The sequence below is a fragment of the Panthera onca genome, chromosome E3 (assembly GCF_046562875.1).
Source record: "Panthera onca isolate mPanOnc1 chromosome E3, mPanOnc1 haplotype 2, whole genome shotgun sequence".
In the NCBI taxonomy this organism is placed as follows: Eukaryota; Metazoa; Chordata; class Mammalia; order Carnivora; family Felidae; genus Panthera; species Panthera onca.
Genome location: NC_138354.1, coordinates 2,111,107 through 2,133,314, shown reverse-complemented (window position 1 = coordinate 2,133,314; position 22,208 = coordinate 2,111,107). Strand labels below are relative to the sequence as shown.

Below are 22,208 nucleotides of genomic sequence, written 5' to 3'. Positions count from 1 at the left end.
GCCGACCGCCACAGAAGCTCAAGGAACGTGCAACGGTCGAGCCCACGAGCGAGCGCCCGGGGGAAGGGCGGCCAGACGTGTGGACGTGAGGACAGGGTTTTGGCCCCCGCCACGACCCGCTGGTGGAGACACCACCGCCCGGCGCCCTTCGGCGCGGGAAGGGGGCCCTGCTGGGCGGAGCCTCGTCCCGCGTGCCAATGGCGGCGCGGGGGCGGGGCCGGCGGGCGGGAGCGCGCGGATGGGCGGGGCCAGAGGGCCAAGGACGGCGGACGGGCGGGTGGGGGCGGGGCCGGCGAGCTACGGACCAATGACGGCAGGGGGCGGGGCCGGCTACCGGGGCGGGGGCGGCGGGCTGTGGGCCAATGGCGGCGCGGGGGCGGGGCGTCGGGCCGCGGGCGGGGGGCGCGCGGAGGCGGCGGCGGCGGCGGCGGCGGCGAACAAAGAGGCGGCGGGCGCGGGCGGCCGAGCAGAGCCGAGCGCAGCCGAGCCGGGCCGAGCCGGGCCGGGCCGGGCCCAGGAGCGAGCGGGCGATGCGGGTGGCCGGGCGGGGGTTAGCCGGCCCCTGAACCCCGCGCCCCACGGGCCAACGAGGGAGCCCCGCGGCGGCGCGCCCGAGGCAGCCGGCCCGCCATGGCCGGGGTCAGCTACGCGGCGCCCTGGTGGGTGAACCTCCTGCACCGGCTGCCCCACTTCGACCTGAGCTGGGAGACCACCAGCAGCCAGTTCCGGCCCGAGGATACCGACTACCAGCAGGTGAGGCGGCCCCCCTGGGTCGAGGGTCAGGGCCCTGGGTCACGGCCCCTCCATGCCGAGGGTCAGGGTCCCGTCCTTTCGAAGATCTGAAGATTCCCGAACCGCCCATCGAGGGTCTGGCTGGGGGGGGGGGGGGGGATGTCTCCCTCCCCGAGGGTCGCTGCCCCCGTCCTCCTCGAGGGTCACGGCCTCCACCTTTTCGTGAGTCACAGCCCCTTTCTTCTCTAGGGTCTCCCCTCTGCGTCCTGGGGGCTCCCCTCCTTGAGCGTCTAAAGACCCCCATCCTGCATGGAGGGTCCGCGGCCCTCCTGCAGATTCTAGCTTTTTTCCCTGGTGTCGCTTAGGCCCACCTTTTTAGGGTCATGTGGAGCCTTCACGCGTTTCTCCCTGGAGCCCCCTCTGCCAGCTGTCAGCTCCAACCCAGGCCCTTGTCCATCTCCTGGGGCAGCCCTGAACTGTGGCCCCGCAGAGCCCCCTACCCAGAGGATCCCAAGCCCATACCTGAGAGCACTGGGTCCAGCCAGGAGGGGGGGATTCCTCGCCCCCCTCACCCCCAGCTGGGGAATCCCACTCACTGCCAAGATTTTGGTAGGTGAGTGAGCTGGGCGGATGCCAGCCCTCTCTGGCCGGCAGTGACTCCCTGTCGGGTGGCCAGGCTGTGGGATGCACACAGTGCGGTGTGTGCTGTGGTGACACCTGGACTGCCCGGAGACCCGGCTGCCCCTGAGGGAGGGAGGCCTGGCCACAGACACTCAAGGTGGGCCTCAGTCTGGGAGGCTGGAAAGGGGCTGAGCCTGGGCAGAATGGGGGGCAGTGGAGGTCTGCAGCCTTCTCCCCAAGGGATCAGCCTCTCCCGGTAGAACCCTAGTCCTCGGGTCATGCCAAGCCCAAGCACCACCCCCAGCACTGATCCACTGTCATTTGAGTGCAGGGCAGGGGACTGGGCCGTGGGCATTTCCTTCCTGCTTGGGGATCCGGATTCCAGAAGCCCCATGACCCGGATGCCTGGTCACCCGGAACTCCTCTGGGGTTCTCTCCAGTGGTCATTACAGAGCCCCGGGTGGAGTGGAACAGCGTTCCTCGTCAAGATGGCCTGGGAGTCCGGTATTCCGTGGACATTATCGCACCTGGCCTGTGTAGAACTGTCTCCTGTGGGCACCCTCAGCTAGAGGATGAGACCGGAAGCAGAGAGCGAGGGCACCGCGGGCCTCTCAGCTCTGCGGGGCAGCCCACCACTCCCGGCCTCAGTGGTCACCTTGGGCCTGCTGATCTGCTTCTAAGCAGATTAGAAAGGGGGCCGGGGATTGGTCCAGGCATGCCCAGAGACAGCAAGGTTTTTATAAAACTCAACGCCCACGTTTCAGAAGCCCAGCCGTGGGGTGCCGACCGGTGTGGGAGCAGCACCCTTCTCTGCTCCCCAGGGGCTTCCACGTGTCACGGCTCCGTCACATCAGGCCCCTGGCTGTCCCCGGCCAGGAACCGTGCTTTACTTTAGGAAGTTCTCTGCCATTTATGGGTTCGGAAGCTCTGGGACTGCCCCTGGGGCGCCTGGGGCAGCTGGACCCGCGCAGAGCTTGCCTGCAGGCTGCACCTGCCATCCCACCACCCTCGGTTGGACTGGCTGTGGCCCCTCGCCCCCTGGGGCTCTCGGGACACATCGTGGGGTGTGAGTGAGGGCCCGACGTCTGCAGCCTGTGGAGGTCTCCAGAGCGGGGACCGGCCCCCCTGGCTCAGCCCGACCTCCTGCGGGGCCCTGTGCCCCTGCGGGTGTGTGCCCCCAGCTTCTGTGAGCACTGCCCCCTCCTCCGCTGTGGGAGGGCTCTGACTCACTCTCCTGCCTCCTCTCTGCGGAGCAGAATTAGCCACTGAATAATTCACGGCGTGGAAACCAGCCTGTCTCCATCCCCTGCCACCTCCGCTCCTGGCTGGGGGCTAGTAGAATGAGCCAGATCCGGACATGCGTCCTGCCCCTGCCCTCCCGGGGTTGGTGCTTTTGGGTGAACACTGGACCTCTCTGATCCTTCAGGGCCACATCCTGAAATCCGGGCTGGCGCACTTCTGCGGGGCCACAGTGGGGGATGCAGAGGCCCCGTGCTTTTGCTTCGTGCTCGGTGGCAGCAGACAGAGCTCCCTTCCTGGGTGGCTGGGCAGTGGGTCAGCGTGGACCCCATGGCCTAGGGCCCCTTCCTGCCTCCCCTGGTTTAGTATTCCTGGCTGTGGAGGGGGCAGCTAGGGGGCGGGGGTCCCCTCGTCCTCTTGCCCCAGGCGCCCCCTCTTGGCCGGCTTCTGCCTGAGCTGCAGGGTCTGGCGATGCCCCCACCCCCATGTGGCCTGGGCCCAGCGTGGGAGGAGGGCTTCTGCCTCCTGGACTGTCCAGGGGACGAGTGGGGCCTGGGTCGGGGGAGTAGGGGACGTGTATGGCGTGAGGAGACCAGGCTTTGTCCTTTGCCGTTTCCGGCCCCCGCCTTCCACTGCCGGGTGCCCTGGTGAAACCCGCTGGAAACCCCCATGGCCCGGCCCTGTTTTGGGGCACTGTGCAGGGCTGTCCGTCACTGGCCCTTTCTCTCACAGACCGGGAAATGAGGATGATTGCCTCCCTTGTACAGATTAGCAAACCGAGGCTCAGAGAGGGAAGTGGCTCAGAGTCACATGATGACGAGGTGGTGGGAGCCAGAGTCAGCCTCCCGGGCCCCCCTCTGCCGGCCCCCTGCAGGGGTCAGGAGCAGATGCGGGGCACTTCCGAGGGCTCCCAGAGCCCTGGCCGGCCGTACTTGGGGCTTTGGAGCCCCTGCAGGAGCAGGGCTGGCATTTCTCTTGGGGCGGAAGGTCTCGGGTTTCCGTGTTCCCGAGGCCTCCATTCTGAGGGGAGGGGCTCCCTGGCCATTGATGCATCTCTTGGGGGCCCGGGCTGTTTGCCGGATGGACAGATCATAGGGAGGGTGCCAGTGGGGTCTGTGGGTGGACGGGGAATGGAAGGAGGCAGAGAAGCTTCTGGAGTTTGCTCTGTGCTACTTCACCCCACACCTGCCTGCCAGGAGGGGCTGCTGGTCTGACTCCCCTGGGGCTGGGCCCAGAGTTCCCCACACAAGGGGCAGCTGGATGGGTGGGGACTGTCATTTTAGGGGAGCTGCCCGGAGGATCGCAGGCCCAGAGAAAGGAGGAGACTCTGGGGGTCGCACTGCTGAGCTGGCGGGCTGGGCCCAATGTCTGAGGGCCTGATGTGCTCTGGGGTGATGGTAGGGCCTGCCCTGGCTTCGGGCAGGGGTCCCACAGCCTTTTCAGGCTGGAGAATAGGGGCCTGGGCCCCAGCTCTGTTGCTTCCTATCTGTGTGACCTTGGGGGGGGGGGATCATCTCCCTCTCTGGGCTGCCCCTTGGGGAGTGTGCCCCATCCATCCCTACCCACCCTAATGACTCCCCTGCCAAGCCTTTTCACACCGCCGTGCCCGGAGGCCGAGGCCAAATTCACTCTCTTTGTTCATTATCTCTGCTAGTTCAGGGCGGCGGGAAGCTGTGAGGTGTCAGGACAGGGCCTGCAGGAGCGCAGTGGTCAGGGAAGTCTTCCTGGAAGAGGTGCTTCCTGGCCTGCCACGAAGGGCGCCAGCCAGGCTGCGAACTCCCGGAGGGCTGGGACTTGCCTGGAACCTGGCATTAAGCGGGCACACTGGCTTCTCTTCCGGTCAGATGGTAGCATTTGGCTCAGGCTTGCGTAGCCTGTGAGGCCTGTTTCTTGTTAGAACCCTGAGTGCTGGGATGGTTCATTCGAGACCCTAAAGATAGGACAGAGGTAGCCATGCACAGACCTTGGCGGAGACGGTTCCTGGCCGCTGGAACGGCACATGCAAAGGCCCTGAGACAGAGAGAGGCCCGAGCCTCAGCCCAAAATAAGGGAGTCCTTCTGGTCTGAATGTGCTGCCTCTGTGCTCGGAGATGTGTGAACCCTGACTGGGTGGCCCCTTAGAGGGCGTTTGAGGTCTAGGTTGTATGACTGTCAGGGCCCAGGGGTCTCCTAGCTAAGACCGCAGCGCCTTGGCTAAAAGCTATGACTCAAGAAAGGTCTGCCGAGTACCTGACTGCAGGCTGGTGTTGGCCGAGCCCCCGGGTCTTGTGGGCCCCCGGCCGAGCCCCCGGGCCCCGTTGTCATCTTCCTTCCATCACTGATCGGCAGGTTAAAACCTGGGGTGATCGCCTGGCTTCTCATCTACAAAAATAACAGATGTTGGCGGAACATTTGGAAAATAGGAAAAAGCATGAAGAAAAAACCAAAAAGCGCCTCTGGCTGGATTTCATCCCCGCACGCAGACCCGTGGGGTGCGCGTCACTCGGAACCAGAATCACGCCGCACGCCCTTATTGTCACCGACTTCTGGACAATGTTGTTGGCCCTGGGTTCTTGATGTGTGGCCAGCGTCCCATGGTAACAGTCGGGATGCTGGGGTGCAAGTGACAGAAACGTACCGAACGTGACAAAGCTCACTGAGGAGTGGGCGGGAGCTTCTAGAGTACCCCCTGCACGGACAGAGCCGATGAGCTGGATTTGGGGGACGTAGTGGTGGGTGAACAGGGAAGTGCCTGCTGGGACGGATCGACCGGCTCTTTCCTTTCCGACGGGGGCAGGGTGAAGCCTCTGGTTGCCTCGGCCACGAGGTCTACGCTGCGGCGGTCATGGGGGTGGTTAATGGGAAACCTGGCACATCCCCTGCTTGGCGTTGGTGTGGGGTCTCTGTCACCAGGCCCCATTGTTCTGCCTTTTGGCGGCCCCTGGTTTTCAAGGGTCTGTGGATGTGGTGACGAGCCGTGTCCCCGACACTCTACTCCTCTGCCCAGAGGATATGCAGGAAGGGACATCGGCCTTTCCGGCCCTGGCCAGGGAGTCTTGGTCAGGCTCTGGGCAGGGTGTGCTGTGGCTCTCACCCCAGGCCACAGCCGCTGTACCAGAGAGGCTCATAAACATTTCCCCGGGCAGCCACACAGTGGCCCTCGGGGGTGGGCATTGTCACTGCTCTGGAGGCAGAATTGAGGCCGCTGGCCGGCCAGCATCGGTGGGCTGGAAGTGTGGGCAGGCTCCTGCTCCAGCGCGGTACTCCCCTTCGGTGGACACAGTCCCCGTGCAGAGGCTCCCTGGTCCCCTAGCGGGGCCTGGTTCGGGGAAGCTCAGCGGGTGTGGGGACCGGGTCCTCTCCCCCCCACGGGCAGTTCTGCTTTGGCTGCACGGGAGGAACGGAATCTGCAGCCCAGGGACCGGGTCACAGATATGGGAAGTGGCCCCCTGTGGCCCCACAGGAATTGGGGCATGTGACAGGGCCGGTGGTGGGTGTGGCAGGACCTGGCTGTGCCCGCGCCTGCCTCCTGGGGTCTGCCCTCAGCTTGGCGCTGGGCCAGGACACACACATGGCTCTCCCATGGCTCTGAGGGGCTCCTCGTGCTCTTGGGGAGGGTCTGATGGGCACACACTGGGCGCCGTTGCCCAGAACAGGGGGCTGCTTTCCAGAGGGTACCCCTGAGCTGGGGTCCCTGCCCGAGGCGGGACGGCACGTGCCCAGAATGGGGTCTGCTGCCTGTCCAGCAGGACCCCTGGGGGCCACACAGCAGACGTGCTGAGGCAGCGAGGATGCTCCGGGCCGTGGAGGGGGCTGTGAGGGCTCTGGCGGGCCTCGGTCAAGGCCAGGCCTCCAGGCCAATAGCAGGCGCAGGATGGGGGCTGCAGAGGAGGGGCCTGGGTGTGGGGGGCCTGGGTGTGGGGTGTGCCCGCAGAACCGGGCTGAGGACCCAGGCTGTGGCCGGGTGGGCTGTGGGAGGGGGGATGTGCGGGGCCCCTCCGGAGCCTCCCTGTCCCCTGCCCCCTGCCCGAGGCCTGGGTCGGGCTCACGCACACCCACCGGCCTGCGCGTGTGGCCCTCCCGCGGGCCTCAGTCGGCGTGCTGCTTCTGCTCCCCAGAGGAGCCTGGCTGAGGCCTGGGTCCCCACAGGAGGGGCGGGTGGGCTACGAGACGTAGGGGTCTCAGAGAGGGCTCTGTTTTGTACCACAGGCACCCGCTGTGGTCGGGCCTCTCCTGTATTGGCTGAGGGCGTGGGGCGAGGCCGGCCTGCCCAAAACCTGAGCGACCGCTTCCTTCTCGCTCCGAGGAGGGTCCCGGCCTGGGGTGCCGCCCGCTCCGGCCGCGTGCACTCCAGCTGGGCTCCCGACTGTCGTGAGGGTCACCGCAGAAGTTGTGGTGTCTCGTCCAGCCCGGTCCTGGAGGCTGGTTAGGCTGCCCTCCCCGGGCCACATCCCCCCTTGAGTCCTGGGACAGGGCTCCGGCTGGCCCGACGATGTGACCGGGCCCGTCGGCTGGCTCCTGGCTGCATCCGAGGCCTGTGGCCTGGGTCCCTAGGGGTGGCCAGAGGAGAGGTGTGTGCGGTCAAGCCTGGGGAAGAGCGGAGGGCTGTTCTGGGCGCCGTGCTGGGAAATGCGTTAGGGCACTGGGGCCGGATAGACCCCCTCGCCGCGGGGAGGGCAGCTCCTGTGCCGTGTCCTCCGGGGTCCGTTCCCTCCGCGAGCGGGTGTGGCGTGGGCAGCAGGACAGCGGGCTGGCCCCCAGACCCGGAGGGCGGCGGGGTGGGGGCTGCCTTGGGGGGTGAGCCACCAGAGCTCGTCCCGGGGCCTTGAGCCCAAGTCCAGCCTCGCCAGGCCTCCATCCCGCTGGTTCCTGGAGGGCAAGGGCGAGTAGGGTGCACACGCCGTGAGGGCATCAGCCTGCAGCCGGTGTGTGTCCACGTGCGGCCTGGTGCTCTGGGTCTCAGACCTCCGGTGGGAGGACGTGGACTGACAGCCGGGCCCCTCCTGGGCTCCTGCTCGGCCGGCCGCTGGCTGTGCTTTCTCCAGGATGGCCACGAGCTCACCGTCATGGAATTCGTGAAACCCAAGCCCAGCTCAGTGGAAAATCTGTTTTTAATTTCTGGTCGGCACGTGGGAGCCGCAGCCAAGTGTGTTAGAGGGGTGGGGGGCTGTGGGCCGAACAGCCAGCCAGGCGCCCAACTCTGCTCCACGGCCAGGGCCCTCGGCACCCGCTCAGCCTGGCCCGGGGGGTGAGGGGGCCTTTTCCGGAGCTTTCCTCAGGAGGCCCGTGTGGGCTCAGACCCCCGCTTCCTCTGTACTTCAGTGTGTGGGGCTCCAGCGTCCCTTCTGGCCTCAGGCCCCCGGCCTGGAAGGTGGGTGCCACCCCTTTCCCAGGTGGTCTGGGGACCCGCGAAGCCCAGTGTGAGGCTGGGTGGGTGCCGAGGCCAAGAGCCAGCCCCAGGGGAGCGGGCAGCGCCGTGCGGCGTGAGCCCTTCCCAGTGAGGGGCCCCGGGCACAGGAGCTTCGACAGCGGCCCAGCCCTCAGTCCAGGCCCAGGGCTCCGGCCGAGACGCGTGTGGGTTCCCAGATGGTGCTTTGGGGGTTGGGATCCCGCCAGCCTCCTGGAAGACCCGACCTGGTCTCTTCCTGTGGAGAAAGACCCTCGGCAGTTCTGGGGCTGGGGTGGGACTTCCCCATTGGGAAGCGGTGGAGGGTCCTGCCTGCCCCCACCCCACCCTCCAGAGCCCCTCGGGACACGGGTGTGCAGCCTGGACCTCGTGCCGGGCCTTCGCCCGGGCCATCCCTCTCTGGGAACGTGCCCTCCTCTCACGGTGCCCTGCTGGCGCCCTCTGACACCTGTCGTCACGCCCCCCAGTCTTCCGAGGCTCCGGGTGTGCGCTGCTGGGGTCCCGGAGACGCGTGCCCCGTGGCCCCCGTGTCAGGCCTGGTGCTGATGTGCCTCCGTCTCGGGCTGGCCCTGGGCCGAGGGGCCCTTTGTGTAGTGACTCGGGCCTCCCCGCTCCAGTGAGGCAGGTGTGACCACCTCAAGGATGGTGGGGTGCAGGGCAGGGAGGGCCCAGGCCCCTGGAGGAATTTGGACTCGCCTTCTGTTTGGAGCCTCGCCCTTGAAAGCTGGTGGAGCTGCCTCGAAGGGACGGCTGGTGCAGGGAGGGGTGAGGACGAGCTGAAGGGACAGGCCTGCCAGGGATGGGATGGCCTTCTCCAGGGACGCCCACCTCCGCAGGCCGTGGGCCTCACGCCACGGGCAGTGGCGGGACCTCAGTTACGGCAGCTGGGCCTGGGGGCCTGGCCCCACACCTCCTGCCGTGTGACCGGGCGGAAGTCCCCGATGCCCCGAGAATAGCGGCGTCGGCCCTGGACGTCTGGCCCCCACGTCCTCCTCGCCCGTGAGCGCCGGGGCCTGGGTGTCCGTGACTTCTGCCAGGAGGCTGGCCCAGGGGGTGTGCCGCTGTGGCCTTTGGGGCTGGGGTTGGGGTGGGCAGCTTCGGAGCCCCCGTGAGGGACTCCGGCGGGGCAGGGGCTCCCCAGCCTGGCTGAAGGCTGTGGTGGCCCACAGAGGGGTTGAGCGTGTGGGCGGCGCTCAGGGGCAGTTGCTGAGGGCACTGAGGGCCCCCTGTGGGGCCGCGTCTCCAAGGAGACGGTCCGTCGGGGGTTCTGACCTGTGCTGCACGTGCGGTGTGCTCCTGGGTGCAGCGGGTGCACGGATGGGCCGTCCCAGGGTCCCGTGTGGCCACCCTGGCCGGGTGGCCTCGGGCACATCAGCGTGGCCTGTGCTGAAACTGAGCCCGGCGTCGCGCACGGGTGGGGTGCACGTGCCCGTGCGCTGACTGGCCGTGGTGGGACGCTGGAGCCTCGAGCCCTCACACCGTGGTCTCTGTCTCTGGACGGGGCCAAGCCTCCTGCTGCAAAGCTCTTCCGTAAGGCTTCGTGGCACGCTGTGGGCCCTCCCCTTATGGGGCTGGCTTGGGGCCCCCTGTACTCTGACTGCCGGCAAGCCTGGGGCTGAGCCAGGGACCCCCGCCCCCGCCCCGCCCTGTGCAGGGAGCTTGGGCTCACATGGAGGACGGCTGGGGTCCTGGGTCCCTCAGCAGGCCTCCTGCCTGGGCCGGGGCCTGAACGGGGACAGGGAAAAGCTTTAGACTCCAAGCTCTGGCTCATCGGGTATTTCCAGAGCAGATAGGGGCTTTGGGGGACCATGAGGCGTGGAAGAGAGTGTGTGGGCACAGGCCAGGGCTGCAGGGGCCTCGAGAAGGAGGGGGTGGTCCGGGGCCGAGAGATGAGGTGAGCCGTGGGGCCAGGAGCGGGGGGTGGGCCCCGCCGAGGCCTCACTGCGGGCGCCCGCACGGAGCCCGGTGCGTTCTTAGCGCCTCAGGTGGCTGGCAGCCAGCACTGTGGCCAACGGTCAGGACACGGGCCCAAGCATCTCGCCTCGCCTGACCGACTGCTGACATCACTTCCATCACAGACGGAAAATTCCATTTGGTCGGAGCCCAGATGCTGATCAGGCATTTCCCATTCTCTTTTTGAATGGAGAATGGACCCCGGGGCGGTGAAGGGGACGGCAGCCCACGCAGCCGCGGGCGGGGGGGGGGGGCGGGGCTGTCCCCTGGAATCTGGCATCGGGAGGCGGGGGCAGAGGGCACGCCAGGCACCCCCATGCCTGGCTCGTGCACCCAGATGGCGACGGGCTCTGCATGTTCACCGTGATGGGCTGCGCCCTGCCCAGCTCCGGTGCCCTCCTGTGTGAACCGGGAGGGTGCTGGCACCTTCCATGGGGGCTGTGGGAAGCTGCTGTGGTACAGGCCCCGTAGCCTGATGTCCTGCCAGAGAGAGAGCTCCCCAGCTTCTCAGACCTTGGGGTGGGGAGCCGGGGGGCCATGTTTCTGCACACCCACTGTGTGCCAGGCCTCAGTGCCAGAGGGGGCACTGCCCCAGCTAAATCGATGAGCTCAGCAAGGCCTTGCCTTCCTGGGGGAGGTGTGGGCAGACAGACCCAGCACAGAGATGGTAGAAATAGGGTCCCTTCCTCATAGGAAGGAGGCTTCCTGGAGCTGGGCAGACAGACCAGGAGGGGATGAGGTGGAACCTTGGATGCCTGGCTCCCAGCATGTAGGGTTACAGGGGTGAGGTGGGAGTGAGGTGGGCACCCGTGCTTCTGTCTGCCATTGCCTCCAGAGAAGCTTCTGGAAAGTAACTCACCCCTTTGGTACCCAGGACACACGATCACCATCAAGCCTGGCCCTGGGGTTCCTGGGGCAGTGAGTGGTCCTCCCCTAGCCCCTGCCCTGCGAGAGGCAGGGATGGGACGGGAGCATCCTCCGCCCCCAGGCAGGCGGCCCTACCTGTGTGCGAGGCTGCCCCTGGCTGGCTGGCTGCCCTCCCCGCTTCCCAGTCTGCTCCAGCAGCCAGGTGCTTGGGATGCCCTCCCCTGCCCACGGCCCCCGGGAGCTTCCAGCCACGGGCTGCTGTGATCACAGGGTGACACCTTCATGTGCACGTGGGCGAGCATGTGTGTGAATATACGGGTGTAGGCGTGTGTGTGCACGAGGACGTGCTTGTGCGTGTGCGCGTAGGGGCACAGACGTGTACGTGCTCACCTTGTGCGTGAGCAGCCCTGGAACACCGCCCCCCCCCCCCCCCCCAGCAGCCAAGGTGCCCACTCTCTGCCCCCAGCCCACCAGGCTGTGTGGTGACAGAGAGAGCCCTGGGGGTAGCAACCCCTGGGGACCCTCACCTTTCCTGGGGGACCCCCACGGGGATGCTCTTCTGAGCGTTTACAAGGATTCGCTTGTGTAGTCCTCAGTCACCCGGTCAGGACAGTGACGCACCCATCTCCACTTTATAGGTGGGGAAACTGAGGCATGGGGGTGCGGTCCCTGACTCAAGGTCACATCTCTGAGCCAGGCTGGGCAGCATTTGAACCTTGCTGCTTTGGCTCCCTGGGCTGTCCCGCTTGGGCAGCGGTTTCAGGGTGGCTGTGGGGGAAGGGCAGAACACGCCTCCGTCGCACCTCGGTCCAGGTTCTCGGCCTCCCGGGGCCCATGTGACCCAGTCATCAACTGAGAGGGGTCTGGCACGGCTGCCGGGGACCCCGCTCCCACAGGGGGGTTGGGGAAGGCTCACACCCTGCACAAAGGCAGAAATGGGGTGCGGAGAGCAGCAGGGCCTGACCGGAGACCGCACGGGGCCTCTTACGTGGTGGCAGAGCCGGGCTCAGACCAGGGGCCTCCCACGCTCAGCTGAAAGGAGCGACTAACAGGATTCTGGTTCTGTTTTAATTACAACGTTGGTACAACTTGGTGGTTTAAAAAAAAAAAAAAGAAAAACCCCGAAAAAGACACACAACAACAAACAAAACAAACCAAATCAAAGCCGTAGGAGGACACCCAAGAAAGGTACAGCGTGACTCCCGCCCACAGGGGCACAGCACCTTCCAGACTCAGCCTGTGGTGGCCTCTGCCCATGCTGCTCTTCCGCCAGGGAGGCGGCCCGGGTGCTCCCACCCGTCCGGCTCTTTCTGGCCTCCGTGGCCCAGCTGGGGTCCAGCAGCTCCAGGCACCCCGGGGCCCTGGCATGCCTCCCCCTGCCCCCAGGCTCCCCCCAGGCGCTAGGGCCCCCCCCCCCCCCCCCCGATTGGCCGGCAGTGCGGATCTTACCTTGGGTTTCTCATCTGGCAAACGGGAGTGGGTGGTCCCGGCACCACTGAGGCAGCGATCTGGGCCTGTGAGCACTTTGATGAGTCGTGATGTCCCCTTGGCCAGGCTGGGTGGGCTCAGGGCCCCCAGCTGGGGGCCTGTTTGGGTTCCGCCTGCCCTGGTCCCAACTGCCCTGCCTCGGGGCAGGGGTTCCTCAAGAGAATGTGTGTTGGTGCATGTATTTAAACACCAGCACCGAGCCATCCATGTCCTGGGCTTTCCTGGATTGTGTCCAATTGGGGGAGGGGGGAATCAGGCAGGAGAGGAGGTGGCACCGTGGGAGGGGTGGGGCTACTCCAGCCAAGGCCAAGGGAGGTCAGTCAGAGCAGAGGGTGGCCTCCAGGGGGACCATCTGCACAGGATGGGGATGGGCAGGGGCTCATTCTGGGTGAAGGCTTCCAGGTGGGGGTGTGGTGGGCCTCTGGGGGTTTGGGGGAGGGGAGGAACCTGCAGGCAGGACCGGTGACAGGGGCTGGAGGGTGGCCTTTGTTATGGAAGCACAGAGGTCCCAGGGGTGGTGCTGTGTTCTGCCCTTTGCCTGTGAGGAGGGGATGGGCAGGGCCTGTGGCACCGGGGCCAATGTCCGGCCTGTGCCTGTGAGGGCAGACCCGGGGAGCCCGGAAGAGTGCTGTTGCAAGCACTGGGATGTGTATTGACACGCAGGGCGGGGTGGGGCGGGTCGAGGGCGGTGCCGGGTTCCAGGACCCTTAAGGTGAGCCCCCTCCGTGGCGGCCCCCGGCCTGCGACATGCCCTGATTCCTGCCCGGACGCCCCTGGCCGCGACCCGGGTCTTGGGAACACCCTCTGTGACTTGAGCGCGGCTGACGAGGTGGCCCTGGTACCGGCCCCCCGGGGGCCTGCTTCCCTCCCACCCGCAGCTTGTGAGCAGGAGCGGTTGGGACCCAACGGGCCGTCCTGCCAGGGCAGAGATGGTAGGCACCCTCAGCCTGGAGGAGCACCGGAGGGTGCCAGCCCCCAACGCCCGTGGCGCCCCGGCAGGGCAAGGCCGCGGCCTGTGACTCCAGCTTCATGGCGTCACCCCGGTCTGCCCCTGGATGGTGCCTGCCTCCTGTGCCTCGTGGGGGAGGCCAGAGGCCCAGCCTCCAAACAGCTCCTGGCTCCCTGGGCCCCGGTGTTGCTCTGAAGTGTGGCTGCTCGGTGCCTCCCTGGTCAGGCGGGAGGGGCCCCCCCCAGGTGTGGGGGTGGCCAGGGATGGTGAGCCTGGTGGGAGACCTTCGGGGCCAGCGGGCTCCTGCGAGGGCAGGGAGACAGCCGCTGGGCGCCAGGGCGTCTGCGGCTCAGCCTCTCTTCCCAAGGGGGCCCTGACGGGGGCAGGTGGGCATTCTCCCCCAGCAGCACCCCAGTGTTCAGGCCTGGGGAGGGAGGGTGTTTCCAGGCCCCCCGGGGCCCAGCGTCTCTATGGCACTTCCAGTGTGGACTGAGAGCCAGTGTGCAGTGGTGAACCTTCTGTGTGGGACTTACTTGTCCCCCCCCCCCATGAGGTGCACGTGGTCAGGCCCGGCCTACAGCGCTAACAGGCCACGACTCCCACCCCAACAAGGGACGTGTGCTGAGGCCCCAGAGGTGCCATGACGCCGGTCCTTCCTCCGTATCTTCTCTGAAGCCGGTTTCTTTACCAGTAAAATGGGGAGGGGGGGCGCTGGGCCAGGTAGAATGACGAGTGTGGCACCCAGGGGAGACAGCGCTGGGCCTACGGCATGTGTCCCTGCTTCCCGTGGGGGATGCTGACCTCGGTGCCGGGAGAGGGCCCGAGGGGGCACTTCCTCCTCCCCTGGTGACTCCTGGACATGGCTGGATAATTCTGGGCCCCTCAGGCTGCCCCGGCCCCAGGGGCTTGCAAAGGTGGCCAGGTCCAACTCAGCCTCTTGCGGGCCTTCACCGAGACCCTCCGCCAGCCTCTTCTGGGGAGAGCACTGCCCCCTTTTACTAAAGAGAAGACCGAGGCTCTGGGAGATGAGGGGCCTTCCTCGGCGACATGGCCATCAGCAGCTGTGCTGGCCCTTCCCAGGGGCCCCTGCCCACCCAGCACCTCCTTACTGGACTTGGTCAGGGACCCCTGTTTGGACCTGTCCTATGTCCTGCCTTGGGCCCTGGGGCCCAGGAGGTGAGGGGCCCCCGCAGGGAGGGGCACAGGGCCTGGGAGGACCCCATGGCCGTGCCCGTCTGGCTTCTCCGAATGTGGCTTGGGTCCCGGACAGGGCTAAGGACGGGGGTCACTCGAGTGTTGGGAGCCTCCGTCCCCCGAGCTGGAGGACGGACGGACGGGCGGGTGGGAGCGAGCCCGGGTGCCGGCGTCCGCACCTCCAGCGCCACCTCCCGGCCTCCCACAGGCGCTGCTGCTGCTGGGGGCCGCCGCGCTGGCCTGCCTCGCCCTGGACCTCCTCTTCCTGCTCTTCTACTCTTTCTGGCTGTGCTGCCGGCGGCGCAAGAGCGAGGAGCACCTGGACGCCGACTGCTGCTGCACCGCCTGGTGCGTCATCATCGCCACGCTGGTCTGCAGGTGAGCGCGGGGCGGGGCCGGGCTGGGGTGGGGGGGGGGCGGCAGGGAGGGGCGGCCCGATGGAGGCGGGGCCTGACCGGGAGGGGCGGGGCCGGGGCGGGCCAGCGAGGGGCCCGGCCGCGCCCTCAAGAGCCCCGCCCCGTCCCAGCGCCGGCATCGCCGTGGGGTTCTACGGCAACGGGGAGACCAGCGACGGCATCCATCGGGCCACCTACTCGCTCCGCCACGCCAACCGCACGGTGGCAGGGGTCCAGGACCGCGTGAGTGGCCGTCCGACGGGGAGGGGGGCTCTGTGCCTGCGCCCCGTGTCTGCGTGCGTGCCCGAGGGGTGGGCGTGTGCGCGGAGCGTGCCGGGAGCGGGTCTGCGCCCGGGCTCACCGGCCCCCCGGCCCGGCGCAGGTGTGGGACACCGCGGCCGCGTTGAACCGCACGGCAGAGCCCAGCCTGCAGAGCCTGGAGCGGCAGCTGGCCGCGCGCCCAGAGCCCCTGCGCGCAGTCCAGCGGCTGCAGGGCCTTCTCGAGACGCTGCTGGGCCACACCGCGGCCATCCCCTTCTGGAGGAACCCGGCTGTGTCCCTGGAGGTGCTGGCCGAGCAGGTGGATCTCTACGACTGGTACAGGTGCGGCTGGCCCTCTTTTCTGTCCGCCCCGCCTGGCCCCTGGTGCCTGGGTGCTAGTCACCCTCCACGGCCCGGTGTCTGAGTTGTTACGGGTGGGGCCGCCGTGTTCCCCGGGACTTTTTACCAGAACTGATGCCAGCCCCATATCCCAGAGCTGCCTGCGGATGCCCCTCTGGGCCCCAGGCCGTTCCCTCAGCTCTGCCAGGCCCCCCGAGCAACGCCCCCGTCCCTGCACCCCACGCACACCCACACCCACCGTGTGCCCACAGGTGGCTGGGCTACTTGGGCTTACTGCTGCTCGACGTGGCCATCTGCCTGCTGGCGCTGGTCGGCCTCATCCGCAGCTCCAAGGGCATTCTCGTCGGGTGAGTCTGTGGGGTGGAGGGGCGGAGGGCAGGGGTGAGGCGCCCGCAGCACCTTCTTCCCTGAGGCGGCCCTTCCCTCCCCACCCCCATCTGTGGGTCTGGCCACGGGTTTCCCACCACGGAAGCCCGCTCCGGCAGTTCTCCTGGGGCCCTTGACCCGTGCCCCTGTGGTGGGCACATCTGCCCTGTCCGTCCTTGGTTCCTGCTGGGCTCCCTCCCCACTGAGCCTGCGTATCGTAACCCAGACACCTGAAGACCTGTCCAGGTCACCAAGTCATGGGGACACCGGAAAGTCAAGCTGGCCACGTCCCCGGCCTGGAGGCAGTCTGGGCTCGTCGCCCTGCTGTGCCGCCCACTCACCTGGCCACCTTGGGCCGGTGGCTTTTTGGCACTGATAACTCTGTCTCGTCCTCCGAAAGACGCGACAGTGCTAGCTGTCTGCGGGTAACAGCTGTCGCTTCCTCACTGAACAGTTGAACAGCCGTGTCCTGCGCCCTCCCCGGGCCGGGCACGGGGAGAGACCAGTGAACAGGCGGGCCCCTGTAGCGCCTTGTGTCCGGGGCGGCGGGGGCGGGGGGGGGGGGCGCTGCTGTGGAGGAGAGGAGAGCAGGTGGGGGTGGGGGGACGTGCAGGCGGGCAGGCCAGTCTGTGGCACGCGTGCTCCGCGAGCAGCCCTGGCAGGGAGGGGACTGGACGTCTGACCACCAGCACGTGGGCCTGCAGTGAGGGGTGTGAGCAGCAGCAGGGAGGCCTGAGTGCATGGACCGCAGGGACCGGGGAGGCAGGTGAGGCTGGGCCTTGGGCGAGGCAGGTGTGAGCCCCGTGGGTCTGGCCCAGGCTAACGGGCCCCTCCGGCCACGCTGTGGAGAGCAGGGTGAGGGCTGAGACGCGTCACCTGCTGGCGGGAGGGGAAGCAGGGAGACCTTCCTTCCTGGCCCTCCCCTGAGCCCCACCCCAGCCCGCCCCAGGTGGGAGGGAGACGCATCTGTGCCCAGTCTTCAGGTGGCTCTGGCTAAGGCCAGACCACGGAGGAGCCACAGCCCCCGTGAGGGCAGACCCCCCCCCCCCCAGATGTTCCCTGGGGACCCGGCCCTCTGGCCTGCAGCCACCCCAGCAGCCTGGGGGTCGCTGATTGGCGTCCTTTGCCCCAAGGGTCTGCCTGCTGGGGGTCCTGGCCCTGGTCATCAGCTGGGGCGCACTGGGTTTGGAGCTGGCCGTGTCCGTGGTGAGTGGCGGAGGGGAAGCGTGATCCCTCTGTGCTGGGCCTCAGCATGAGGGGGGGGCTGGGGAAAGTCATACTCTTCTCCCTTCCCGCCCTACCCTGGGGTATCGAGGTTCCGCGAGGAGTGGGGACCTTCCCATGGGCACACAGCAAGTCAGTGCCTCCCCACATCCCTATTTTACCTTCTGGAGCTAAAAGTGAACCTGGGAGTCAGGCTGTATCCCTGAGAGCTGAAGGCTGGGGGGGCTTAGCCTGGTCACCCCATCTGCCTTGCCTGCACCCGTCCCAGGGCTCCAGCGACTTCTGTGTGGACCCCGACACCTACGTGACCAGGATGGTGGAGGAACACTCCGTGCTGAGTGGGGGTGAGTCTGAAGCTGGCACCCCAGCGGCCAGGCTGGGGAGACCCAACTGAGCGAGGACAAGGCATCCTCTCCCTCATGGGTCCTTGGTCTAGGGGAGGCAGGACCCACACACATCGGGAAGCTAGTGAGTGAACAGGAACACCTGTGAGTGGCGGGGGGTGGGGGGCTCTGAGAATGAGGACAGGTGCTGTGTGAGGCCAGATGACAGGGGAGGGGTGACGGTGGAGGTGGGTGACAAGGGTGCAGCAAGTGACGACAGGCTACTTCAGAGCAGACAGTGTGGCCTACCAAAGAGGTAGCATTTAAATTGAGCCAGGGAAGGCTGTGTGTCTTGTGCAAAGGCACCGGGGCAGAGACAAACCCAATGTGTTTGTAAGGCAGAAAATAGATCCACCGTGAGAGGAGAGGGTGGGGAGGCCAGCAGGGACAGGTCGAGGAAAGGAACTTGGGCTTAATTCTCGGGAGTCCGTTGGAAGTGGGAAGCCTGGGAAAGACATGGCCCATGACTCAGTTTCTTTTTCAAAGTTTCTTTGGGCTGTGGGAGCAACACGGAGGTCAAGCGGGAAGGCAGGGAGGTTGTTGAAGTTCCCCAGGCAGGGGGCAGGTGCCTTGAGCCAGCGGGGCGAGAGGTGAATGGGGACGTGCCGTGAGGGAACGTGATGGGGCTTCTGAAGAAGCAGGATGTAGGGAGGGAGGAACTGATGCCCTGTTCTCTGCCTGAGCAGCTGTCCTCACAGGAGCCACGGACTGAGCTGGGGGCAGAGAGCGTGTCTGGGGCTGGGTGCGTGTTGACCATCTCAGGAGGCAGGTGCATGTGGGACTGGGCTCGGGCACGGCCAGAGCTGGACGGTGCTAAGCTCCTTGTTTGCCCTTGCTGTGAATGCCGTGTGCTCCTTGGGAGAAGAGTCGAGGGACCGTCCCCCCAGGGATAGGAGTTCTGCGTGGCCTTAAAAGACTGGCCCTCACGGGACCGTCTTCTTCTCTTTGCCCGCGAAAGCCACAGAGAGGAGCCTGTGGTCAGGTTTTTAGCTTATTTGGTTGAAGGAACCGTTTCCATCTAAGCCAGAGGAGCCCCCACAGTGGGGGAGGGTGGATGTGCCCAGCGGAGAGCTGGCAGGACTGGTGACAGCTGTTACCACCGCTGTCCCTGGCCCCGGTGCCATCAGCCTTTCGGGTCCTCGCTGCTCAGGGCTCTGGGGCCATTGGCAAGTGCGAGCAGCCCCCGGCCTCACATGAGTACAGGCTCCTGCCTGCGAGCCACAGGCCGCCCCTCGCGGGCCGGGCAGAGCCAGGTGGCCCACGTGAAGTGGGTTTTCACTTAGGGTTGGTGGGAGCCCAGGCCCGAGGAGTCAAGCGTAGGAGCCCCGTGGGAAGCTGCCCCAGACTGCGGCCAGCCCTGCGCCTAAGCCCGTGCTCCTGGTCCCTCCCCATCTTGCACTGGGCCCCGGAGGGACCCCAGAAGGGAGGCACCTGCAACTCCAAAGCCAGTGTCCACTGCTTCAGGGAAGGGTCCTGAGGGGCCAGAGAGCGTTGTGGGGGGCGCGGGGGCAGGCAGAGTCCAGGGCTCCTCCCTCAGCCGCAGCCAGGCTCAGGTCTCCTAGGGTTTTTTGAATCCGAACCGTAAGTGAATTCCCACCTTCGGACGTCGGACGCTGAATCGACACCTGTTTGAAGGGCGATGAGACAGGCAGGCCCCCCGAGTCCTGGGTGCTCCAGGCTGCAACGCATGGGCTGTGTCACCTCCTCTTTCGGGCGATGCTCTGGCCTGAGAACTATTATTCTGCCCAAGTGACCCCCGAGCAGATGCATCCCCGGGCGTCTTCTGACCCCTTGCCTACCTCCGGTGCCCTGTCTGCTGCTCCAGAGGGAGGGGAGGGACAAGGGCCGCACCCAAGAGACCGCTGTGCGTGCTGCAGGGACACTGCCCGGGGCGGAGGGTCTGGGCGCCGGCCCCGGGCTCTCGGAGGCCACATCCCCTCTCACGTGTGCTCGAACGCACCCAGGCACCCCGTGCAGACACACGCACGCACTGGCGCGCGCACGTAGGCACACAAGGCACACGCAGGCGGCCGGCCTCACTCGGCCACCCGACCTCTCTCCGCAGACATCTTGCAATACTACTTGGCCTGCTCGCCCCGTGCCTCCAACCCCTTCCAGCAGGTGAGTGCCGGGGGTGCTCCTGCCCCGGTGCGGGCGGGAGGGGGCCACACGGGCCCTGAGCCCCACGGCCCCCAACCCCTCCCAGACGTGAGTGGACCCTGGGACCCGAGGAGCAGCCGGATGAAGGCCACGCTGACATCACTAACTGCCCCTGGGGTCAGCGCCCTGATGCCCTCGGCGCAAGCCTTTTGGGGTGGACGGCCTACCGCCCCGAAATACCTGGGATTCCTTTCGTTTCTTGGGTTCCCCTGGGTGGCCCTGCAGAGCGAAGGCAAGCGTCGCCCTGCGGGAGGGGTCCCGTGCCCACCTCTGGAATGACGGGACAGGTGTCGTCAGGGTGGAGTTTGGAGGGAAACCCTTCGGCCCCCTGCCTGGCACTCCACGTGACTACCTGGCCCTCTGGGGTCCCGAAAACCACCTGTTTCAGAGACACCATGTTTTTGGTGATCTGTCTCATCTCTGCGTACGTGGGCAGGCTCGCGGGGAGCCAGGGAGGGGTGTCCCGCGGGCCCACGGAGCAGAGTGCCCACGGGCTGGCGCAGGCCCGGGGCAGGGGGCCTGGCAGACCCGTGTCGGTGGGGGGCGGCCCTGGGGTGGGAGAGACGGGCTGCCCCTGCCCCTGCCCGTCAGCTGCCTGTCTGTGGAGCAGAAGCTGTCTGGCAGCCACAAGGCGCTGGTGGAGATGCAGGGCGTCGTGGCCGAGCTGCTGAAGACCGTCCCCCGGGAGTACCCGGCCACCAAGGTGAGTGGGTGGGCGGCGGGCCAGCTGGTCAGCTAGAGGGCTAGATGCTGCGAGGGGCAGTGCCCCCTGCCGGGCTCCTGCGGAGGTCCCTGCCTCTTCCACACCCTTCCCGGCGGTGCCCTCCCTTCTCCCCTGCGTCCACCCTTCATCTCCCTGGACAATCGTGGGAGGCTTTTAAAAACAGGTCTGTTTCTTACTTCTTTTTAACGTATGTACGTGTATACGTGTTTCTTGACGTTTGTTTATTTTTGAGAGAGAGAGAGAGAAAGAGCGCGCGCAGGGGAGGGGCAGAGAGAGAGAGGGAGTCACAGAATCCGAGGCGGGCTCCAGGCTCCGAGCCGTCAGCACAGAGCCCGACGCGGGGCTTCAACCCACGAGCCGTGAGATCATGACCTGAGCCGAAGTCGGACGCTCGACCGACTGAGCCCCCCAGGCGCCCCTCTGTTTTTTATTTTTAAAGTAATGCGTGCTGTTTGAGTTAAAAGAAATAAGGAATAATAAGGAAAATAGGGACAGATGTGGGAACAAAGGAAGGTCCACCCCCCAGCCCGTAGGGGTGTTCCGGGACTTGGAGGGCTGATGTTCTGGGGCCTGAGCACTTCACCCCACACCTTTGCTACCAAGCTCCTGGCAAATCCCAGGCTCCCCGAAGGTGCCGGTCAGCCCGTGGGAACCCTGCCCGGCCCGTGCGCACCACTGCAGAGTGGACACGGCTCGGCTCTCAGCCTTTTTTGTGTGACCAGCTGGATCTTCTGTAGTAAACTCACGAAATTTAAGTTAAAAGAGCGCACGCATGTTAAAGTTACTTCCTATTTCTGGTATAGCCGGGGCGTCCCCTGGGTGTTACGCAATTGAGCCGATAGGTAGGTACGTCCTTGTGCCGGGGCCGCCAGAACAGACCGCACGCCGGGGGCTTAGGCAGCAGAGACGGATTTCCCGACACTTCTGGAGGCTGGAGGTCAGGGGCACGGGCCAGGGCACGGGCAGGGCTGCGACCTCCTGAGGCCTCTCTCCATGGCGTATCGACACCACGTTCTCGCGTCCTCACGCCCGCGTCCCTCTGCGCGTGTCTGTGCCCCGACCTCTTACAAAGACGTCAGTCTTAGTGGATTGGGGCTCACCCTCGTGACCTCTGTTTACCCTAACTACCTCCTTAAAGGCTCCGTCTCCAAATACGCGTTTTGAGGTATTGAGGGTTAGTAACGCATATGCAACGTGAATTTGGGGAGCGGGGACACAATTTAGCCCCTAATAAATAGTGAGTTTTGTCATCCTGAAATCCGTTTCCGACTCACAGAGCGTTCCTCACATGTGTTATAAAAGGCAGTGCTGGGGGGCGCCGGGGTGGCTCAGTCGGTTGAGCGTCTGACTTTGGCTCAGGTCATGATCTCGCAGATTGTGAGTTCAAGCCCCGCGTCGGGCTCTGTGCTGACAGCTGGGAGCCCGGAGCCTGTTTCAGATTCTATGTCCCTCTCTCTGCCCCTCCCCTGCTCACGCTCTGTCTCTGGCTCAAAAATAAATAAACATTAAAAAATAAAAAGGCAGGGGCGCCTGGGTGGCGCAGTCGGTTAAGCGTCCGACTTCAGCCAGGTCACGATCTCGCGGTCCGTGAGTTCGAGCCCCGCGTCAGGCTCTGGGCTGATGGCTCGGAGCCTGGAGCCTGTTTCCAATTCTGTGTCTCCCTCTCTCTCTGCCCCTCCCCCGTTCATGCTCTGTCTCTCTCTGTCCCAAAAATAAATAAAAAATGTTGAAAAAAAAAATAAATAAAAATAAAAAGGCAGTGCCAGGTCCAGTGGTCGATGTAGAGGAGTTGCTGTCGACCCTGAAATGTGTCTGTGAGGTCATCTCTCCACGGAGATGTGGCTGGAGGTGCCCGCGTAACACACAGACACACGCGTGCACGCACAGACATGCACACACATGCTAC

General features: G+C 66.0%; 1 protein-coding gene across 2 annotated transcripts in view; it reads left to right on the top strand.

Annotated features, from left to right (window-relative positions):
* The first annotated feature begins 395 nt into the window (after positions 1 to 395).
* TTYH3 (tweety family member 3) overlaps positions 396 to 22,208 on the top strand; it is a 32,550-nt gene continuing 10,737 nt past the window's right edge. Inside the window, exons 1-9 of one of the 2 annotated variants that reach the window (XM_078440071.2) lie at positions 396 to 753; positions 14,638 to 14,807; positions 14,956 to 15,067; positions 15,207 to 15,427; positions 15,697 to 15,792; positions 16,945 to 17,017; positions 17,304 to 17,379; positions 19,484 to 19,539; positions 20,189 to 20,281. In XM_078440071.2, the coding sequence (XP_078296197.1) occupies positions 631 to 753; positions 14,638 to 14,807; positions 14,956 to 15,067; positions 15,207 to 15,427; positions 15,697 to 15,792; positions 16,945 to 17,017; positions 17,304 to 17,379; positions 19,484 to 19,539; positions 20,189 to 20,281 (1,020 nt within the window). In that variant the 5' untranslated portion in view covers positions 396 to 630. The remainder of the gene's footprint in view (positions 754 to 14,637; positions 14,808 to 14,955; positions 15,068 to 15,206; positions 15,428 to 15,696; positions 15,793 to 16,944; positions 17,018 to 17,303; positions 17,380 to 19,483; positions 19,540 to 20,188; positions 20,282 to 22,208) is intronic. The other variant, XM_078440072.2, reaches the window with a different exon arrangement.